The sequence below is a fragment of the Ranitomeya variabilis genome, chromosome 1, assembly GCF_051348905.1.
Source record: "Ranitomeya variabilis isolate aRanVar5 chromosome 1, aRanVar5.hap1, whole genome shotgun sequence".
NCBI classification, from domain to species: domain Eukaryota; kingdom Metazoa; phylum Chordata; class Amphibia; order Anura; family Dendrobatidae; genus Ranitomeya; species Ranitomeya variabilis.
The window spans coordinates 52,311,412-52,330,311 of NC_135232.1; the positions used below are offsets into that span (position 1 = coordinate 52,311,412).

The window sequence follows — 18,900 nt, forward strand, 5'->3', positions numbered from 1 at the left end:
CTATTCGAGACAGGCTTCTTTGATACTAAGTAGAACCCCTCTGGCTGTTAATGACCTGCTGTAAGGGGGAGGTATTGCCAGGCACCAGCTTCTGGCAGCGTTTCTGAGCCAATTCCTGGCTTTTAATTCACTAATATGGCAATGTATGTATTTTCTGAAGGCCCCCCCTTTTGCACATTGGATATAAGTCCGAAGGACCCGTTGATTTTGGCAGGATCGGACATCCGTCTAGTATATATGGGGGCTTCCCAACCGGCCCTGAACACCAAGCCAGCACTCACTGCTATGTATTCTCTATCCCATCTTCAGAGATACATTATCAGAGAATATATAGTGATGCAAAATATCCCACGGCCACAAAAAAAGAGTAACATCCATAGCAATGGGAGTGACGACATTGCTGGGGATGATAAGGCTGTGTGGAAGGGAAATGACTAAACCAGTTGCCATGAGAGAGGATAGGAGAAGACAGAAGCAGCCGACGGCCATCAGGGTACGGGCAATAATCGGAAAACTTATTGAAACTATTTTAATTCCAACAGGTGAATATTTTCCTGATAAAACTACCCCCCAGGAAATGATGAAGATTTTTGCCTTTGCCAATTCTTTACTTGAGCTCTTGGCTCTCGGATTGGAGACCTTCAACAGGGCGCGATACCGTCAGTTCGTGAAGCGGATAGGCTGCATCATTCGGTAATCTTGGGCTTTTCTACTTTACGTCATTTATGTTGTGTTGTGTGTCGGACCGGAGCGTCGTCCTGCACTCGGATTCATGGTGTACATGGCTGACGTGTGGATATGGCCGCCGCAGGCGAGTGGGGATATCTGAAATGGTGAAATCGCAGAATTCAAGTGAATGGGGCTTCTGCAGAGGCGATAACCAGGGCACCACTCTGCAGGGAACATGTACATGCAACACCTGTCTACACCTGCGCTGTGTCTCTTTAATTCTCAGGATTGGTAAGGGCCAAATGTATCGGACCCCCATTGATTTATGCAATATTCACCAGCAAAACACCATTACTTCATAAGTAGGGAATCCTCCAATAAATGTATGGTGCAATAACCGATAGTTCCTGCCGAAGGAATTAAAGGGGTGCATTTGTAGCACATCCACAGCCTATTCCATGAATGTACAACAGATGTAGGTCTCACCAATAGGGACCCCCCAGCTCAACACCTTGCCCTCGTCACGTTTGGTCGCTGCACACACGTGTCTTTCTCCATCCATTTACACGGGAGAAAGGCACATGAAGTGGCACCATCAGCGAGACTCATCCGTTATACGTTTGTGGCATACTCCGCCATAAAGGGGCATGATTGAAAATACACCTGTGACGCTAAACCAGTGATTTTTACCTTGCAGGATGACCCTGTGTTACGTCAGCGATCACTGGGCTCTGTACCTGAGCAGTAACCGTGGTCAGGAGCAAAGCTCGGAGCTGTACTCGCTGGGGAAGCTACAAGCCATTTATGATGAGCTCTTCCTGACCGCCGTCCTCCATGTCCTCAAAGCCAAGAGGTGAGGTCATCTGCGGGGATCACGTCCCATCTCTGGTCTTGTCGTTTTTATGCCATGATTGGGTTATAAGTTCCCACTGCAAAAAATAACTGTATCCATGGACCATACCTGACGTAGGCCAAAAGGGCCCTCCTGGGGTCTCTTGTTTTTTGGGGAAAAGCTGGATTGGGCATGTTTATATTCCACCTCTATTGGTTCAAGCTGCAAACCATGTCCGATCCAATGTGTACGTGTTTCCTTCTTACACCCTACAGGTTGGGAATTTGGCTCTTCATGTCTGAGATGCCTTATGGGACCCTGTCGAACGCCATGCTGTGGAAGCTGCTGTATCTCATGCACTACGCCGAGAGCGAGAATGCCGACAACCTCTATTCTAGGATAGATGTGGCCATCTGTCAATCTACATTAAACGGTAGTGAACCTCTCTTTCCCCTTCCACAAAACCTGGGGTCAATCTGTACATAGCCCTGTTTAGTGTATTAGGAGCTGTATACAGATCGTCACCCCTCGTGGCAGCAACTGGAAGGCAAGAACTTTATTACGTAAAGTAGGAAAACGTTCGGTTATGATAGTGTAGCAACTTACTCGGAAGAATAGGTAAAGCTATAAACTGCAACTGACCCTGCCGGATCCTGTACGGACTAAATATCCTGACTCTGCAGTTCCTAGTGGTTCCTGCGTGAGCTGAGAGAGCCCTAATCATAGACTAGACTATGGCAACTCAGACCTATGCTATATGAAAGGCCGTCGATGGCTACACGTTCCTTCTAAGGAGCCCTTGGGCAGAGCAGAGTGTAAATTACCTACAAAAGGGAAATTGTGCTGAAATAGAAGAGTAACACAAATCACGAAATGTAAAATAAAGGATTAAGTGCATACTGTTAGAAAATAGGTCACCTACTTCCTAAAAAGAAGATAGGTGCAGAGTAAAGAACATAAACAGCAGAGATCAACCCTAGCTGGTCTTTCACTGACTGGCTTCAACTACAGCAGAATGGCTGGAAATGCAAATGAGACTATCACAAGCAGGAAATACCAGCAGGGGAAAGTATATCAAGCCGCACCCGATAGAGCAGACAAGTGAGTATCTTTTTAACTCTCAAAAGACTGAAGTAAGGATAGCAGAAACTAAATACGCGGAGAAAAGGTGTATCTGCTGTGGCTCGGTGGGCAGAGAAGCGACCACAAATTCAAGGCTCAAGGGTTCAAACTCAGAAGCATGACTTGTAAAAAATAAATAGGGAAACCAGTAGATACGGCTCAGTGTCCATAGTTAGGATTTCTGCCTCGGCTGAATTGAATGATGTTTCACTCTGATTTTTTTAATTTTTACTTTGGCATAGATCCCGTAAATCGAGAGAAGTTTGAAGAATATTTTTCTACAATGAACAGCTCTGAAGGAATCTGCCTTCTCACCACGTTTGCTCAGATGGCACAAACGAAGCGAAGCGATGTCGATGAGGAGCTGGTGAAGACCATCGCTTTAGAGATTTATGAAGTAAGTCTACCAAGTATGCCCCAGCAGGTGTATGATACAGTATATATATGTAGATACACACCAAGGAGGAAAAGTCGTGCTGTTTTGGAAATTGCAGCATAGTTAGACATGTTAAAGATAAGCAAATGGTGAAAAAATGTACACGAAATTTTCAAAACATCTCGATTCATTCAGTATGAAGTATGAGCACCCCGCCATGAAGAGTCTATCACGAGAGAGAACGTCACAGCAGTCTTGTTCACGGGATTATGGTGGGGGGTGGCATTATGTAGCCACTAGCCTTTATTCCAAGTACACCAACAGCTCAGTGTTACATTGACACGGTGAAGTACAGCCATTTCTCCAAAGTGTCCCAGGAGCCGTTTTTCAATACGACCTTATGTCGTATGTTGCTCGTATTACTGTGAGCAGCCTGCATGGCCTAAATGGGCTTCTATAGCTGCAGCATCTCCAGACTTGTCTCCCAAAAAGCACATCTGGGACGTCATTGGTCGGTGATTACACAGGAGCTGCCAGATGTGGATTTTGATGATTTCCCCAAGTACTTTCAGTTTTGATCATTTTGTTTCCATTTTTTCATCATTTGCAGATCATTATCATGTCTCCATCCTGTGATCTCCATCATTCCAGCAATTTTCATTCTTGGGGTTGTAATTTAAATGTTGAGGAGTGTAGATACTGTTTGGCTGGCCAATCGGACGGCTTGTTCAATACTGCTAAATAAACCTACCTCAAAATATAGAAGAAGAAGAAAAGGAGAGCAGACTGAAGAAAAATATATATTTTACAGGGAGACTACAAATGGTGTAAAGTTGCGTTTTAAATGGTCGCTGTTGAAAAAAATATAAGAAACGTAATATATATAAGAGAAATCTGCTTCTTTCTCCACCCATGAGCTTCTTCATCTCCTCCCTACTTTCTGAACTCCTCATTCCCTCTAAAAATCTGCTAAAACTCATTGTGGAGATGTGTGTTTGCCAGCACCATGAGGGGTCAGGTTACATCTCTTAGTAGCGACTCTCCACCCACTAGCTCAGAGACAACTGAAAATTGGAGATAGAGCCTCCAGAAAGGAAAATTAGTTAAAAATATAGAATATAAGTCATCTATTGACCAGAAATAGAGTTATTCCAGTTCCTCCCCAGCCACAATTTTGCATTTACTTGTCACCTCTGCACCTATTGACATTAAATACTGAACTTTGGATCACTTCTAATCGAGTTCAGTGTGTTTTGACTGGATTAAAGTGTATGAAGTGACGCCTTGCTTTGTTTTTTTTAGGTCTCCTATGTCAGTATGTCTACAAGAGAAGCCTTCTCTAAAGTAGGCCGCGAGCTCCTCGCCACGATTACTAGTGCACACTGCAGTATCATATCTGTCCTACTGCAGCGAGTCCGGGAAACCATCGATAAAGTGGGCATGGTGAGATATATTTTCAATACTAATGATGTCTGTATATATGAAAATATCGGCAAAAAATATTAAAGGGTTATTCCTATCGTAACCATTAAAGGGGTTGCTGTTCTGGTGGAGTGAACCGAAACTCCCTGGCAGGGCTGCTTGTCCTTGACCGTATATGCTTCCAAAATGGTAGAATAAATCCATTGAGCAATGGCTGCCTTTAAAGGAAGAGAGACCTCGACCAGGTCCTTTAGGAATGACAGAGACTACTGACAAGTAGTGACAAACAATCCTGATCAGGTACAGATTGTGTAAGGAGCGCTCCATGGGAGGAAAGGGAGAAGAACAGAATGAAGGGAAGACGATCTTCTCACTAAGGTGGAAAGAAGAAACCACTTAGTAAGGAAACAGGGTACCAGACACAAAACTAGTTGTCCTAGTGAAGGTCAAGTAATGGAGAGCGACAAGACAGAGCTGCAAGTTTTGATATTCACCTGAAGGAAATGATCACAACTAGGAACGCCACCCTCCAGGAAAGCCAGGGCTGAGAAACATTCCATATTGGTCTAAATGGAGGACATTGTAAGGCATTAAGCACCAAGTTAAAATCTCAGGGATCCAAAGGATCAGAGTTAGCCACTCCATGAAGAAAAGTCTTGACTTAAGTCTTGAAAACCAGGTTCCTCCTACAGACAGGGCCAAGACCTGGCTCTTGAGTGCCCCAGTTGTCAAAAAGACCTAGAGCAGAGAGAGAAAAAAACATACGTTAGATTCACAACAACGGAATGCAGCCTTCCAAGTACGATGGTAGATATGAGACGCCGATGGCTTCAGTGTCTTGATTATGGTCTGCACTACCTGGTCAGAGAAGACTCAGGATTTTAGAGCTGAAACTTAGACAGCCATGCCGTTAAATTGAGCGCTCAAGAATAAGAGTGAAAGTGATGAACCTTGGAAAGTTCAATTGGTGTAACCAGGGTGTAACCAGAAGTCTCCACTGGATGTCTTCAAGGAGGTTGACCACTTCCATGATCTTCTGGGTAGGACAGACCACGAGGATGACAATGATTACTTCCAACTTGATCTTATTGATCAACTTGGGTAGCTGAGGTAGATTGGAAACTGATCAGTGAGGGATAATTGGGACCATGAGATCGCCAGAGCATCGGAGACTACCGCTAACAGGTTGTGAGATCGGAACGCGAACCCAGAAATTTGTCATTGTGTCTGGATGCCGTCACATCGACATCTTCAATGCCCCACCATAGACAGATCTGGTCAAAGATGGTCGGATGCAGAAACCACTCTCCCGGGGGTTAGTCGCTCGCAGATTAGAAAATCCACAGCCAATATGTCCTCTCCTGGTTTGTGAATTGCTGAAATTGGCGAAATACTTTATTCCACCTAGGTGAGAATCTGTGAGACTTATAGCATGGTAAAAACAACTCTGAGTCCCGCCTTGATGGTTAATGTAAGCCACGGCGGCGGTGTTATCTCACTGAATAGGAGACCTGACAGTCGGTCCTGCCAATAGCTAAGGGACAGATGAATGGCTGTGAGTTCCAGGACGTCAATTAAAAGTAGGACTTTGTAACTTCTCCACGACCGTGCACAATAAGCTTCTGAAAGACTACTCCCCAACCGAGAAGGCTGGCGTGACAATTTGCCAATGAATCTGAAGGATTCTCCAAGAAGAATTAGGGGAAAGTTCCACCACCAGATCACGGACAGCTTGATGCGGGGGGGAAGAAGGATTGGGCGATCTGGGGAGAAAACATTCTTGCCCCAATGAGATAGAGGGTCGGTATGAAACTGAGCAAGTGGGAATCACCTCGATGGCAGCCACCATGATGCACAGGATGCTCATTCAGAAGCGGAGGGGAAAAAGCGAGGGGCAGCTCAGAGATTGGATGCTGGTCTGAAGAGTCGATAAGAAAAACTTTCACTTGACCAATGTCGAACAGTATTCCCAGAAAGATGAGGCGCTGAGCTCGATTCAGACACTACATTGATTAGGTGACAATCCATCCAAATCGAGAAAGTTTCTAGTGTTATTTGCAGACTCTGGAGGTTCTCTGAGTAAGAAGGAACCTTGGTAGGGGATGGCTACTATTCCCCTGACACAAAAGGACTGTGGTTTTCATAAACACCCTGGGGGACCGTGGCCAGCCCAAAAGGGATGGTAACAAATTGGAAGTGGGACTAATGGACTGTAAAACGGAGAAACTTTTGGTATGCTGGAAAAATGCGGATGTGGAGATGGGTTTCTTGAATGTCCTCTTAGCAAAGAAATTCCTTGAATTCCATCAAGGCTACAAAAGAAGAACGAGACTCCATTTTTGAAGTGGCGTAGCTTCATCCACTTGTTTAGCAGTGTCAAGTTCAGGATTGGGCAAACCAAGCCATTCTTGGGCATGACAAAAAGGTTACAGTAAAATCCATTGAAATGTTCTTGAGAAGAAACTGGAACAATAAAACCTGACTGAAGAAGGGAGGAAATTACTTGGAATAAATGGGAATGCCAAGAAGGAGTCTGAGGGGAGTGGGGTAGAAGAAACAATTTCACGGAAGAACAGTGAATTTTATCTTGTATCTGGAGGAGATAATTTCTTTGGCTTGAGCGTCTTTAACTGTTTAGAGCCTTGTGTCCCAGAAATCCCAGAGGGTTCATGGGTTGGAGTGCCCCGCCTTGCAGAGGAAAACTAGGTTCTTCTGGTTCTGGAGGCCTTAACAGGCCAAGAAGGAGCCAACTTGAACTATGGTCTCTTCTTTTTTGAGGGGCGGCAGGCATCTCTTGGCACTTAGTTAAAAAAGCAAAACATAGGTAGAAACAAGTCTGGGTCTCGAGCCTATGTCTGCCTCCTACGTGACACTAAGCTAAGCTGAGTAGTTTGGTTACCAGTAGCGGGGTGTAGCCTGCTGTGGAGTAGACAACTTAGATTGTATTTATTAGTGTCAGCTTTCTGTTGGGAGCAGTGTACACCCATAGTTTCCTGTGTCCCCCAATGAAGCGCACAAGAAAACTTTTTCACTGGAGAAACCTCTGTAATGGCTGCGATGGGAATAGTATTAAAGTGCTATGCTTCTTTTTTTTTGCATTTATTAATGATTTTTTTTATTGTTTTTCCATTATAAGGTTTCCTTATACTTATTTAAAGAATTGCCCCTCCATCAATGGAGACCCAGCGCCTCCGAAATAGGCATCATCAGGGACTGGCTCATCAGTCACAGCCTGTGTGAAGTGGAGAACAAGCTGTCCTGCATCATCCTCGAGGGTCTGAATTGGGGCATCACTGACACGGTACGGACCAATAACTGCGATGTAAAGCTGGAAAATCAGGCTGACGGTGGATTAACCCCTTTAGGACTGTGTAGTTCTCAGTGTTTTGCATTTTTGTTTTTCTCCCATCCCTCTTGCAAGGGGCCATAGCTTTTTTCATTTTTCCATTGACCTAGCCGTATGAGGGAATATTTTTTTGTGCCAGAAGTTGTATCTTTGAATGACACCATTTGCTTTAAAACATAATGTGCTGAAAAATGCGAAAAACATGTCAAGTGTGATGAAATGGTAAAAAATATATCACATAGTTTTGAGTAGTGTTATTTTGGAGTATATGTGATGTTTTGATAACTTTTTATTTCATATCTTGCTTGGGGGGACAAAAGAGCAATTGTGGTGTTAAGATTTCTGGAGAAAACTGACTTTTATGAACTTTCTTCATTTTTCACTTCTTTATTTTTAAACTGAGAAAAGGGGAAATATATACTTATACTTTTCTTTATTTTTTAAGTCGTTCCTAAGGGCCCCGAAGCTGATCACTTATGTTATATTCTGCAGTACTACAGTATTCCACTTTATAGGGTAATTTTATGGTCTCCTATGAAGCCCAACCAGAGGTGGAGGTGGAATAAGATGTCAGCCATGGGGGTGTACAGCGGGCCCCTATCTGCCAGGGTAACCCATCGTTTCTCCACAATCACAATGGCAAATTGTACATTTACATGCCTCTGTTGGTGAATGAGAGCGACATTTACATGGTTAAACGGCAGTGATCAGAGATAAAACTGGTGGCTGCTGTTAGAGGCAAGTGCTGGCTGTATGACACTGCCGGCATCTGCCCAGTATGGAGGGAGCTCAGCTCTTGAGCCCGCTCCATACATCCCGCATGCAACCTGTGTCGAAAATGTACATCACAGATTTTTAAGAGACTAAAGGGGTCTCCTCATCTGGGACATTTATAGAACATGTCCAGTATATGCTATAAACGTCTAATCGAGCGCTCTGACGCTCGACTAATAGATCCCTCTGCCGCTTGTCTGATAGATCCCTCTGCTGCTCGTCTAATAGATCCCTCTGCTGCTCATCTGATAGATCCCTCTGCTGCTCGTCTGATAGATCCCTCTGCTGCTCGACTGATCGATCCCTCTGCTGCTCTTCTGATAGGTCCCTCTGCTGCTCGTCTGATAGATCCCTCTGCTGCTTGTCTGATAGATCCCTCTGCTGCTCGTCTGATAGATCCCTCTGCTGCACGTCTGATAGATCGCTCGTCTGCTAGATCGTTCTGCCGCTTGGCTGATAGATCCCTCTGCGGCTCGTCTGATAGATCCCTCTGCTGCTCGTCTGATAGATCCCTCTGCCGCTTGTCTGTTAGATCGCTCTGCCGCTCAGCTGATAGATCCCTCTGCAGCTTGTCTGATACATCCTTTTTCTGCTTGTCTGATAGATCCTGCTGTGGCTGTTCTGATAGATCCTCCTTCTGCTTGTCTGATAGATTCTGCTGTGGCTGGTCTGATAGAATCTTCTGCTGCTCGTCTGCTAGATCCCTCTGCCGCTCGTCTGCTAGATCCCTCTGCCGCTCTTCTGCTAGATCCCTCTGCCGCTCGTCTGATAGATCCCTCTGCCGCTCGTCTGATAGATCCCTCTGTTGCTCGTCTGATATATCCCTCAGGCGGCTCGTCTAATAGATCCTTCTGCGGCTCGTCTGCTAGATCCTTCTGCTATTTGTCTGATAGATCCCTCTGCTGCTCGTCTGATATATCCCTCAGGCGGCTCGTCTAATAGATCCTTCTGCGGCTCGTCTGCTAGATCCTTCTGCGGCTCGTCTGATAGATCCCTCTGCTGCTCGTCTGCTAGATCCCTCTGCCGCTCATCTTGATAGATCCCTCTGCCGCTCGTCTGATAGATCCCTCTGCCGCTTGTTTGATAGATCCTTCTGCGACTCATCTGATAGATCCTTCTGCAGCTCGTCTGGTAGATTGCTCTGCTGTTCGGCTGTTGATCTCCTGAAGAAGTCAACGAAGAGAGCCTGCTATTTCTCCATGTACAGGATCACTGACAATAGGCAGAATTGAGGGCAGAGAACACCCCCCCCCCCCCCCCCCCCGAGATTTGCTCCTTATAAGATGACTACTAAAAGTGACCTTGTGATCTTAATCTTCATGTACTGATTTCCTTCACAGTTTCTTGTGGCTTTTGCCAACACACAGACGCTAATCTGAACAAGCTGAGCTTGAAAACTTGGCCGAATGCTCAGTTTTTTTTATTGAATGAAACCCTATTTTTCTGTTAACAGAAAACCCTGCACTTGGATCATCCTGTGCACGTGGAGGTGGCGCTCATGGTCCTGGAGGCCTATCAGAAATTCATCTCTGACAAACCCTACACCGGGATCATCTCTGAGAGCATCAAGCAGGTGATTGATGGGGGAATCCGAGGTCACCAGGTGGTCAGCCACAACACCTCGGACCTAACACCGTCCGCTCCTGAGCTACCTACTGGTTAAGGGGATGACGTGTCTCCTAATAAACAGTGAGACCACTGTCAGACGAGCGCATTTACCACTCCGTATACCGACCACAATGAGGTTTTATTTTTTTAAGGACACCTGCATATAAAAACTTCTAACATAAACCATTAGACGTTAGAAGACTTGATCAGTGGTTGCTCAGATCCCCACACTTATATACATCTCTCATGATGTAAAAGTTGAGTTAAAGGGGTTCTCTCACTAACCCCTTTCAATTTGCAGGCCACTATTCCCCGGCGCCTGATGTTTACAGGAAAAGTTGCAGCTAGCCAGATATCTGGTTATCAGGTGGCCACACGGATCAATGGTCGACCACGTAATCCAAGGATGGCCTGAGTGTGCCAGAACTGGAGCTCTTCATATAGCTTAGCCATTGTTTCTCGCTCACAGATGGAGTCCAGAGGTCCCCAGGGGTTGTGGACAGGGGTTGTTTTTATAAGAAAAAAAATAAAACGCCAGCTACATTAAATGGCCAACATCTTCTTGTACCGATGTGATAACAGTTCGGTGTGATCTTCAGGTGTCTTACTTGGCCAACATAGTCCGGACTGGGCAGACTCCAGAAGCCTCCTTTAACCAGTGGTCTTGGGATTTGGTTTTGAGACTTAAGTTGCACAGAAACGATCGTCCGGAGCAGATCTGCGACGCCGTCCCTGATTTGACAGAGGCCAATGTCCTACACCCGGTATTGAAGGCCGTGAAAAACGGGGTGCCGATAGGCTGCTACATCGCCCTGGCCACTGCTTCAGTGGGACACAGGTACTTCACTGCCATATGTGTGTATATATTACATAGATATGTTCTTCGCTGACTTCTGTGCCTTGTGTTTCTGCAGTGCCGATAAGTTTTGTGTAGAGGGAGTGACCATGCTGGGCGACCTGATACAAGCAAAGCATCTGCGCGCCGCGGTTCACATTTTGGATAAAGTTTTACCCATGTTTTATCCATGTCCGAGCTATCTCCTGAAGAATGAGCCGTAAGTTTACTTTATCTTCTATGACAATCTTCTTCATTCAATCCCTTAAGAACTTAGGATTTTTTCATTTTTACACTTTTTGTTTCCTATTTTTGTTTCAAGAGCTATAACTTTTTTTTTCAGATGACATATAAGGTTTTTTCACTGCGGGACTAGTTGTAGCTTTGAATGTTGACATTCACTTTATCCTATAATGTTTTGGAAAATGGGAGAAAAGAAATTCCAAGCAGAGTGTAATTGCAAATTAAAATGCAATTCCTCTATTATTATTTTTTTTATTTATTTTTTAGCCATTCATTGTATGGTAAAAATGGCCCCACAACATAATTCTCCAGGTCAGTATGATTACATCAATACCAAATTTGTTTGTATTTTTTTAAAAAATATTTTAGTTAATTTGTCCCCCAAAAAATTGCCGCCAATTGCTGAGACCTGTAGCTATTTTTATGTCAATGGAATTGTGTAAGGGCTTGTTTTTTTTGTTCTTATTGATACCATTTTGCAAATCATGTCGCTTTTATGTTTTTTTAATTGGAATTTTTTTTCTTTTTGCTGGTTAACTTATGAATTATATAACTTTTATATTTTGGAAGATCATAGTTTCTTGTACACGATGATACCAAATATGTCTATTTTTCAAATTGTTTTAAATTTGTATTTTTCAAGTGAGAAAATGTAAGATTTTGGGTACCTACCGTGAAATCTTTCTTGTTTGCAGCCTTCATTGGGGGTCACAGGAAACCGTGGGTGTATGCTGCTGCCACTAGTAGGCTGCCACTATGCAAAACAAGTTAGCTTCTCCCCAGCAGTATATACCCACCAACTGGCACCAAGTTAATCAGTTAGTGAGAAAGGGGTAGGAGAAGTGAGTCGCCCACCAGGGCCGTAGGGTACTCGGTACCAGGTCCGGTACTTAAAGGGGACTGACCCAGTCCGTGGCCCTGAGCGCCCAAGTAAAAGGGGAAAGGTCTTTAATTTAGTTTAATGAGTTTAAGAATAAAGTTTGTTTGTGACGCCACCTGTGGTATTCGGTCAGTGGGGATCGACGCTGCTTAAAGGGGTCCTCTGGGGTGAAGTTATGGCAGCTAGATGGTATAACTTCCCACAGGTGAACTAGGTCCCCAGGGCTCCTGGTGTAGGTGAAGATGGTGAATGGTGCAATAAGAAACGGAGGACACAGGTGTGCAGTCTATTTACCTGGTTTATTGTGGGCTTCAGGCAACAGCAGTCCGGGGCACCAGATCACAGGTACAGGCAGGGTCCGGCTGGCTTGGAAGCAAGTTGGGAGTCCCCTTTACCAGGTGGAGTTAGAAGCCTTCCTCTTAGCACGGTGATGTTGTAGTCCCTTACTGCCTGTGGCTTCTGGTAAGGTCCTCACAGTTCTCTCTGTCCTCCATGAAGGTTATGGACACAAACCCGTATGACAGGTGGCTTGAGCCTTTTTATAGGGTCTCTATCACGACCCGGGCTCTATATGCCACTGTGTCTCCTGGGTGTTAAGGCGGACAGGTGATGTACAATCCAGCTGTCCTGCCGGTTTCTGCTGTGCCTCCTGAAGTCGGACACAGCCTCGGTTTTCCGACCACCGGAATCTGCTCTCAGCCAAGGAGACAGTCCAAACGCTGCTGTGCTCCCCTGGTATCACTCTCCTGCGCTTCGTCCTCCTGCATGCTCACTCAACAGTGTTCTTTCCTTCCTTACGTCTGTTTCCAGGAGCTGCAGCACCTCTGGCTTCATGGCCCCTCACACTGCTCTCTGCCTCAGACTGCTCCTATCTGCTGTCTAGCACTATATCTGACTCACTTTCCCTCCAAGCCAGAATTTATGTACAGGGAAGTTCCCCCTAAACCAGGTTTAGAGCTCCCCTTTCTGGCCTGGAGTGCGAACGTGTTGTGTGCTTTGTAGTTACCTGGTGAAAGATATCCTTCCTTGGTTCCAAGCATGACATCACTCTCCCCGGGAGGAAAGCAATGCCACTGTGACGACCAGGACCCTGGGGCGTCACAGAAGCAACAGGTATACAACAATTATAACATAACCAGAGCCAACAATAAACAACGGCGGGTACTGTGTTCCCCAATAAAAGCACAGAGAAAGAGATTTTACATTAGGTAAACACAATCTTCATTTCTCTAATGTTTATTGGGGGACACAGGAAACAGTCGGACATCCAAAAGCAGTCTCTAGGGTGGGTAAAAGAGTGGTATCCTGAAGTCAGAGCTCAGGCTACTGCAGCTTGCATCACCTATCTACCAAGATTCGCATCCAACGAGGTGTAGCTATGAGCCTTATAGAAGTTGGCTCATTGAAGCCTTGCAAATCTTTGAGGTCGAAGCGTGGTGGCGGACAGCCCAGGAGGCCCCCACTGAGTGAGTGGAGTTCTTGGTGACCCTAAGTTTATGCGTTCTGTCCCTTAGTCGGTAGGCTTCCAGAATGGCAAAATGAACCCAGCAGGCAATGGTAGACTTGGAAGGAGCCAAGCCTTTCTGAGGACCTTCGTGAATTACGAATAGCAAATCCGCACATCTGATGGGTGCTGTCGTGGAAAGGTAGAGACCGAGGGCTCTTACCAGATACAGTTTGTTTAGGGACCACTCTTCAGGATGAGAAGGGGACGAATAAAAGGAAGGAAGAACAATATCCTCATTGAGGTGAAATGCAGAAACAACCTTAGGGAGAAAGGATGGTATCGGGCGTAACACTACCTTGACCTGCTGGAACAGTAGATAAGGGGAACGACAAGAGAGAGCTGAGACTTTGGAAACTCGCCTGATAGAAGTGATGGCGACTAGGAAGGCAATTTTCCAGGAAAGGAGTGAAAGAGAAATTTCTCATACAGGTTCGAATGGTGACTCTTTAAGAACATCTAGCACTAAATTGAGGTCCCAAGGTTCTACCAGAGGGGAAGGGGGACCCCGCAAGAGAAGATCTGGGAGGTCCGGGAGTTTCCATGGAGTGGACTTCTGACAATACTGATCGACTTCGGGTTCCTTCTTGGTGGTATATATATGCCACCGCCGTGGCATTGTCGGATTGGACCCGAATCAGATGGTTGAGGAGAAGATCCTGCCAGTGAAGTAGAGCAAGGAAGATTGCCCTGACTTCCAGAATGCTGATGGGAACAGACGATTTCTGGGCAGTCTAACGGCCCTGGACTGTTTAGTTCTGAAAAACTGCTCCCCAGCTAAGAAGACTGGCATCTGTTGTAACGATCTTCCAATGAGGTGGCAGAAAAATATCCTGCAATGGACTAGGGGAGATTGAGTCCACCATTCCATGGACTGCTTTATTCGGGGAGGGAGCGTGATTAGTCGATTCCTGGAGTGAGTCGACCTGTCCCATCTTGATAGTAGAAAAAGTTGAAGGGGACAGGTATGGAACAGAGTGATGTGGATGTCTAGAGTGATCTGTAGACTCTCATGGCATGCTGAGGAAGACGTAGCCTTGATGAGAATGTTGTCTAAATAAGGGGTGACAAGGATGCCTCTGCTCTGAAGAATGGCCATTATTGAAGTCTCTGGGCGCTGTGGTTAGACTGGACGGCAGCGCCGTGAATTGAAAATGGGATAGCTGTACCGCAAACCTAAAAAATATCTGGTGAGGAGGAAAAATGGTAATGTGTAGGACGGCATCTTGAATGTCCACGGAGCATAGGAATTCCTCAAGTTCCATGGAGGCTATCACCGCGCAAAGGGACTCCATTCTGAAATGGCATAGTCGAACATGTTTGCTCAATAGTTTGAAATCCAAAATGGACAAACAGAGCCAGCCTTCTTTGGAACCACGAACATGTTTGAATCGAAAAGTGATCTGGTGAAGGAACAGGGATGATGACCCCTGCCTCGGAGAGCAGGCTGTTACCCTTGAAAACCCAGGAATGAGGTAAAGGTACTTTGGGGGGAAAGGTCTCACAAAAGTGAAAACGAGGGAACGTAGAAAATTTTATCTTGTAACTTTGGGAGACTACGTCTCCGAGCCAGGCGTCGATGATCACTGAGAGACACTCGTTCCGGAAATAAAAGAAGATGTCCGACCACCCTGAGAGGCTTCTCATGTGAAAGTGTCCTGTCATGCTGAGGAAAAGCTTACTTAGACCCTGGATTCCTGATTCCAGCTGTACTGAGTTGGTGTTATGTGGAGGGGATTGTGATTCTGTGCTGTGGTGACCGGAGCTGCGACATATGATGCTGTGCAGAGGAGAGCGTTGCTGCGACACTAGAGCCAGTAGCTCGGGATAACGACAGGTAGAAGAGGAGGAGCCAGTAAAACGCTCGCTGGAGGAGAGGATGAGGTGGAGCTGGGAAAAAAGCACACCGAGATCCCTTGAGAGTGGGAAGTAGGATCGTCCTGATAGGTCTGGAGTGGTGAGTATGGCTTCTCAATGAGCTGACGCTCAATATTGGCCAGGCTGACGGGGCGTGGCCTGGCCTCTGGAGAAGTCCTGGAATGGAGCCGGGGACTAAATTTTAGGTGATGGTTGCAGAAGGGAGGGGGGAGCAAAGTAGGTGCAATATTTCAAGTTATTTGCCCTCTATGAAAGGAGTTTGCTTATTAAATGGGAAGGGACCTGTAGTAGTTCTTTCATGTCTAGGGATTAGATATAAATCTATTAAAAGGAGCCCCCTTACTGCCTGGACACAGATACCTATCCTGAAGATCCAGAATCCTTCATTGCAGACTTGATACAGGAGACGGACAGCAAGGACCTGGGAGCAAACCCTGGAGCAGCTGGACGCAGATCTTTAGGCTGTCATCTGAAGGCCTGTGGCCGACAACGGGTCTGTTTTCCCATCGTGCACGTCTGGCTCTGGGGGGTAAGCGGGCTGGGTGGTGATGGCGAGGACCGGTCTGCCAGTTCCTCAGTGTAGATGCCGTGAACACACTTGATGTGTTGGGAAAGGTTCCTGCTGGATGGACCATGGAGACCACAGTAGTGACACAATCCCATATTGTGCTCTCGGTCTTTAGGGGAGAATAGAGTGACACAATTCCACTCTGTCGCCCGAATCACAAGCTGAACCTGCAAAATGGGAATCATTACTAAAAAAACAACAAACCTAAGGTAGAAACGGGGCTGAGTGTAGCTGTCTGCCTCCTACTGACACTAAGCTAACACTGATTCGCTCGGTGCCAGTTGGTGGGTATATAATGCCCCCAATGAAGCGATGGAAAAACTGTTTTCGAGCCCTTTATTCTTGAAAAGTCTCAGGACGGCAAAACATAATAAATTATATTCGCTCTCACCAATTCCTGAGCTAATCTGCGCCCCTGTGATGCCAACGTGAGGCACAGATGGATTTCTATGGCAGCCGGGGGTCCGTGATTTTTACTATCTACATCAATACTGTGATCGAAAAAGCAGAGGATGTTCCAGCGTCAGGATTTTCCTAAAATCGTCAAATTTATTAGGTAAATACAAAAATATAACAAGCAAGTCACAACCCGGCAGGGACACTTTGTCATAGCAAATGCGTTTCAGACTTAGCGTCTTTAATCATGCAAAAATACTCCGCAAAAAAATAAGCTCTCGCACGGCTCCATCACACTAAAAATGAAAACGTTACTTGTCTTAAAAATTGGTAACACAATTAAAAAAATGTTTATTTTTTGGGGGGGACAAATTTCCGATTTTTTGACCACAAATATAATAAAAAAACAGGCCAAGTTTGGAATCCCAGTAATCGTACGGACGAGGTGAATCCTATTGTTAGGTCCTCTTTACCACACAGAATACACTGTAAAACAAATAAAAAAAATAAAAACAATTCCCAAAAAACTATTCTAGAATTGAGCCTTTTTTTTTGGGCAATTTCACCGCACTTGGATTTTTTTCTCCATTTTCCAATACATTAAGTAGTGAAAATAAGTACAACTCGTCCCTCAAAAAAAACAAGCCCTCGTACATCTACTGTATGCAGGAAAAAAAATTAAAACAAATTATGGCTCTTGGAAGAAGGGAAGAAAGAAATGAAAAAAAATGGCTAAATCGAAAGTTGGCCCTGTCAGGAAGGGTAATGCAAAGCTGTAAAGTCACATCGCAGGGTCTAATACTATTGCAGGTTTCTGTCCTACATTCAGCTCTTCCTCCAGCTGGACAGCGGGATCCCGCAGGGAATGACCATGCAGATGACCCACAAGGTCACCCAACACCTCACCTCCATCAACTACGGGGAAAATGTGAAGCTGCTCACAAACATGATCCAGGTAACGGAATTGTCCAGAGGGGGGTGGTATAATGAAAGACAGGATATGAGATTGGGTTGTCCACTTTTGGGGGAATTTTTTTTTTAAACTTAAATATATGTCTTTGGGGTTAAAAATAATTTTTGCAATAGGGTTTCATTAAAAATATTGCACCGTTTTGGCCTTCGCAGGCTCTTTGTTTCTTCTTCTGGTCATAAGTCAACTGAGGGAAGCGTAGAAAAAGAGCTACAGACTCTCCTGTTGGACCATCACAGTGGGCTCACTGATGAATTCTCAGTTTACTCATTCTGCAGCCAGTGCAAACATACAGGCTATGGAAGGTAAACCGTGCAAAATTTTTAATGATCCACTATTGAAAAAAATAATTTTTTTAGCTTCAAACACGTGAATTTTATTTTTTTTAAAATAACCGCAAAGATGGGCGACCCTTTTTAAGTTATTAAATGTATTTAGGAGGCAATACATAAAGCAATCCTCAATATTAAAATGGCATCTTGAGATGTACAAGACAGTGTAAGCTTGATTTGACAAGACTGATATAGATCTCATACGTTTCTTCTTTAGTCACATATCTCTGCCAGTCTTAGACCCAATGAAGTGGGCCCAGTGGCGGTTCTGGAGTTCTGGACTCAGGTTCTCATAAGCCAGCAACTGTGGCACCGGGACAAAGGCAGCCTGCACCTCATGGACCAGCTGTGCAAAGTGGCATTCAGGCACCTCCAGGAGGACTGTCTGCAGAAGCTGCTCTACCAGCAGCACAAGGTGACCCCGGGCGCGGCGTATGGGAGCACAGGTCAAGGCCCAGCATAGTACGGGAGTAAAATTAAAGGGGTTTTCTGGAACTTTTATAATGATGGCTTATCTTTACGATAGGTCATCAATACCAGATCGGTTGGGGTGAAACAACAAGCAGCCCCGCCGATCAGCTCTTTCCAGAGCTAGCCGGATGTGCTTAGGTATGGAGCGGAAAACCACAGATCTGTCACTTGCACAGTGGCCGCAGTGGGGTACTGGAGATCCACCTCATGTATAGTGAACGCAGCAGGGTACTGGAGATCCACCACCTGCACAATGGCCACAGCGGGGTACTTGAGATCCACCCCCAGCGTAGTGGATGCAGCGGGGTACTTGAGATCCACCCCCTGTATAGTGGCCACAGCGGGGTACTGGAGATCCACCCCCTGCACAGTGGCCATAGCAGGATACTGGAGATACAATCCCTGCACAGTGGCCACAGCAGGGTACTGAAATCCACTTCCTGCACAGTGGCCACAGCAAGGTACTGGAGATACACTCCCTGCATAGTGGCCACAGCAGGATACTGGAGATCCATTCCCTGCACAGTGTCCACAGCAGAATACTGGAGATCCACTCCCTGCACAGTGTCCACAGCAGAATACTGGAGATACAATCCCTGCACAGTGGCCACAGCGGGGTACTGGAGATACACTCCCTACACGGTGGCCACAGCAGGGTACTGGAGATCCACTTC

General features: G+C 45.6%; 1 protein-coding gene across 1 annotated transcript in view; it reads left to right on the forward strand.

Moving 5' to 3' along the window:
* The window catches only part of EPG5 (ectopic P-granules 5 autophagy tethering factor), a 97,097-nt gene that overhangs the window by 17,118 nt on the left and 61,079 nt on the right, over positions 1-18,900 (forward strand). Inside the window, exons 9-19 of the mRNA XM_077283722.1 lie at positions 543-693; positions 1,367-1,522; positions 1,777-1,934; positions 2,866-3,020; positions 4,302-4,442; positions 7,558-7,722; positions 9,995-10,114; positions 10,749-10,987; positions 11,064-11,204; positions 17,264-17,408; positions 17,973-18,170. Of these exons, the coding sequence (XP_077139837.1) occupies positions 543-693; positions 1,367-1,522; positions 1,777-1,934; positions 2,866-3,020; positions 4,302-4,442; positions 7,558-7,722; positions 9,995-10,114; positions 10,749-10,987; positions 11,064-11,204; positions 17,264-17,408; positions 17,973-18,170 (1,769 nt within the window). The remainder of the gene's footprint in view (positions 1-542; positions 694-1,366; positions 1,523-1,776; positions 1,935-2,865; positions 3,021-4,301; positions 4,443-7,557; positions 7,723-9,994; positions 10,115-10,748; positions 10,988-11,063; positions 11,205-17,263; positions 17,409-17,972; positions 18,171-18,900) is intronic.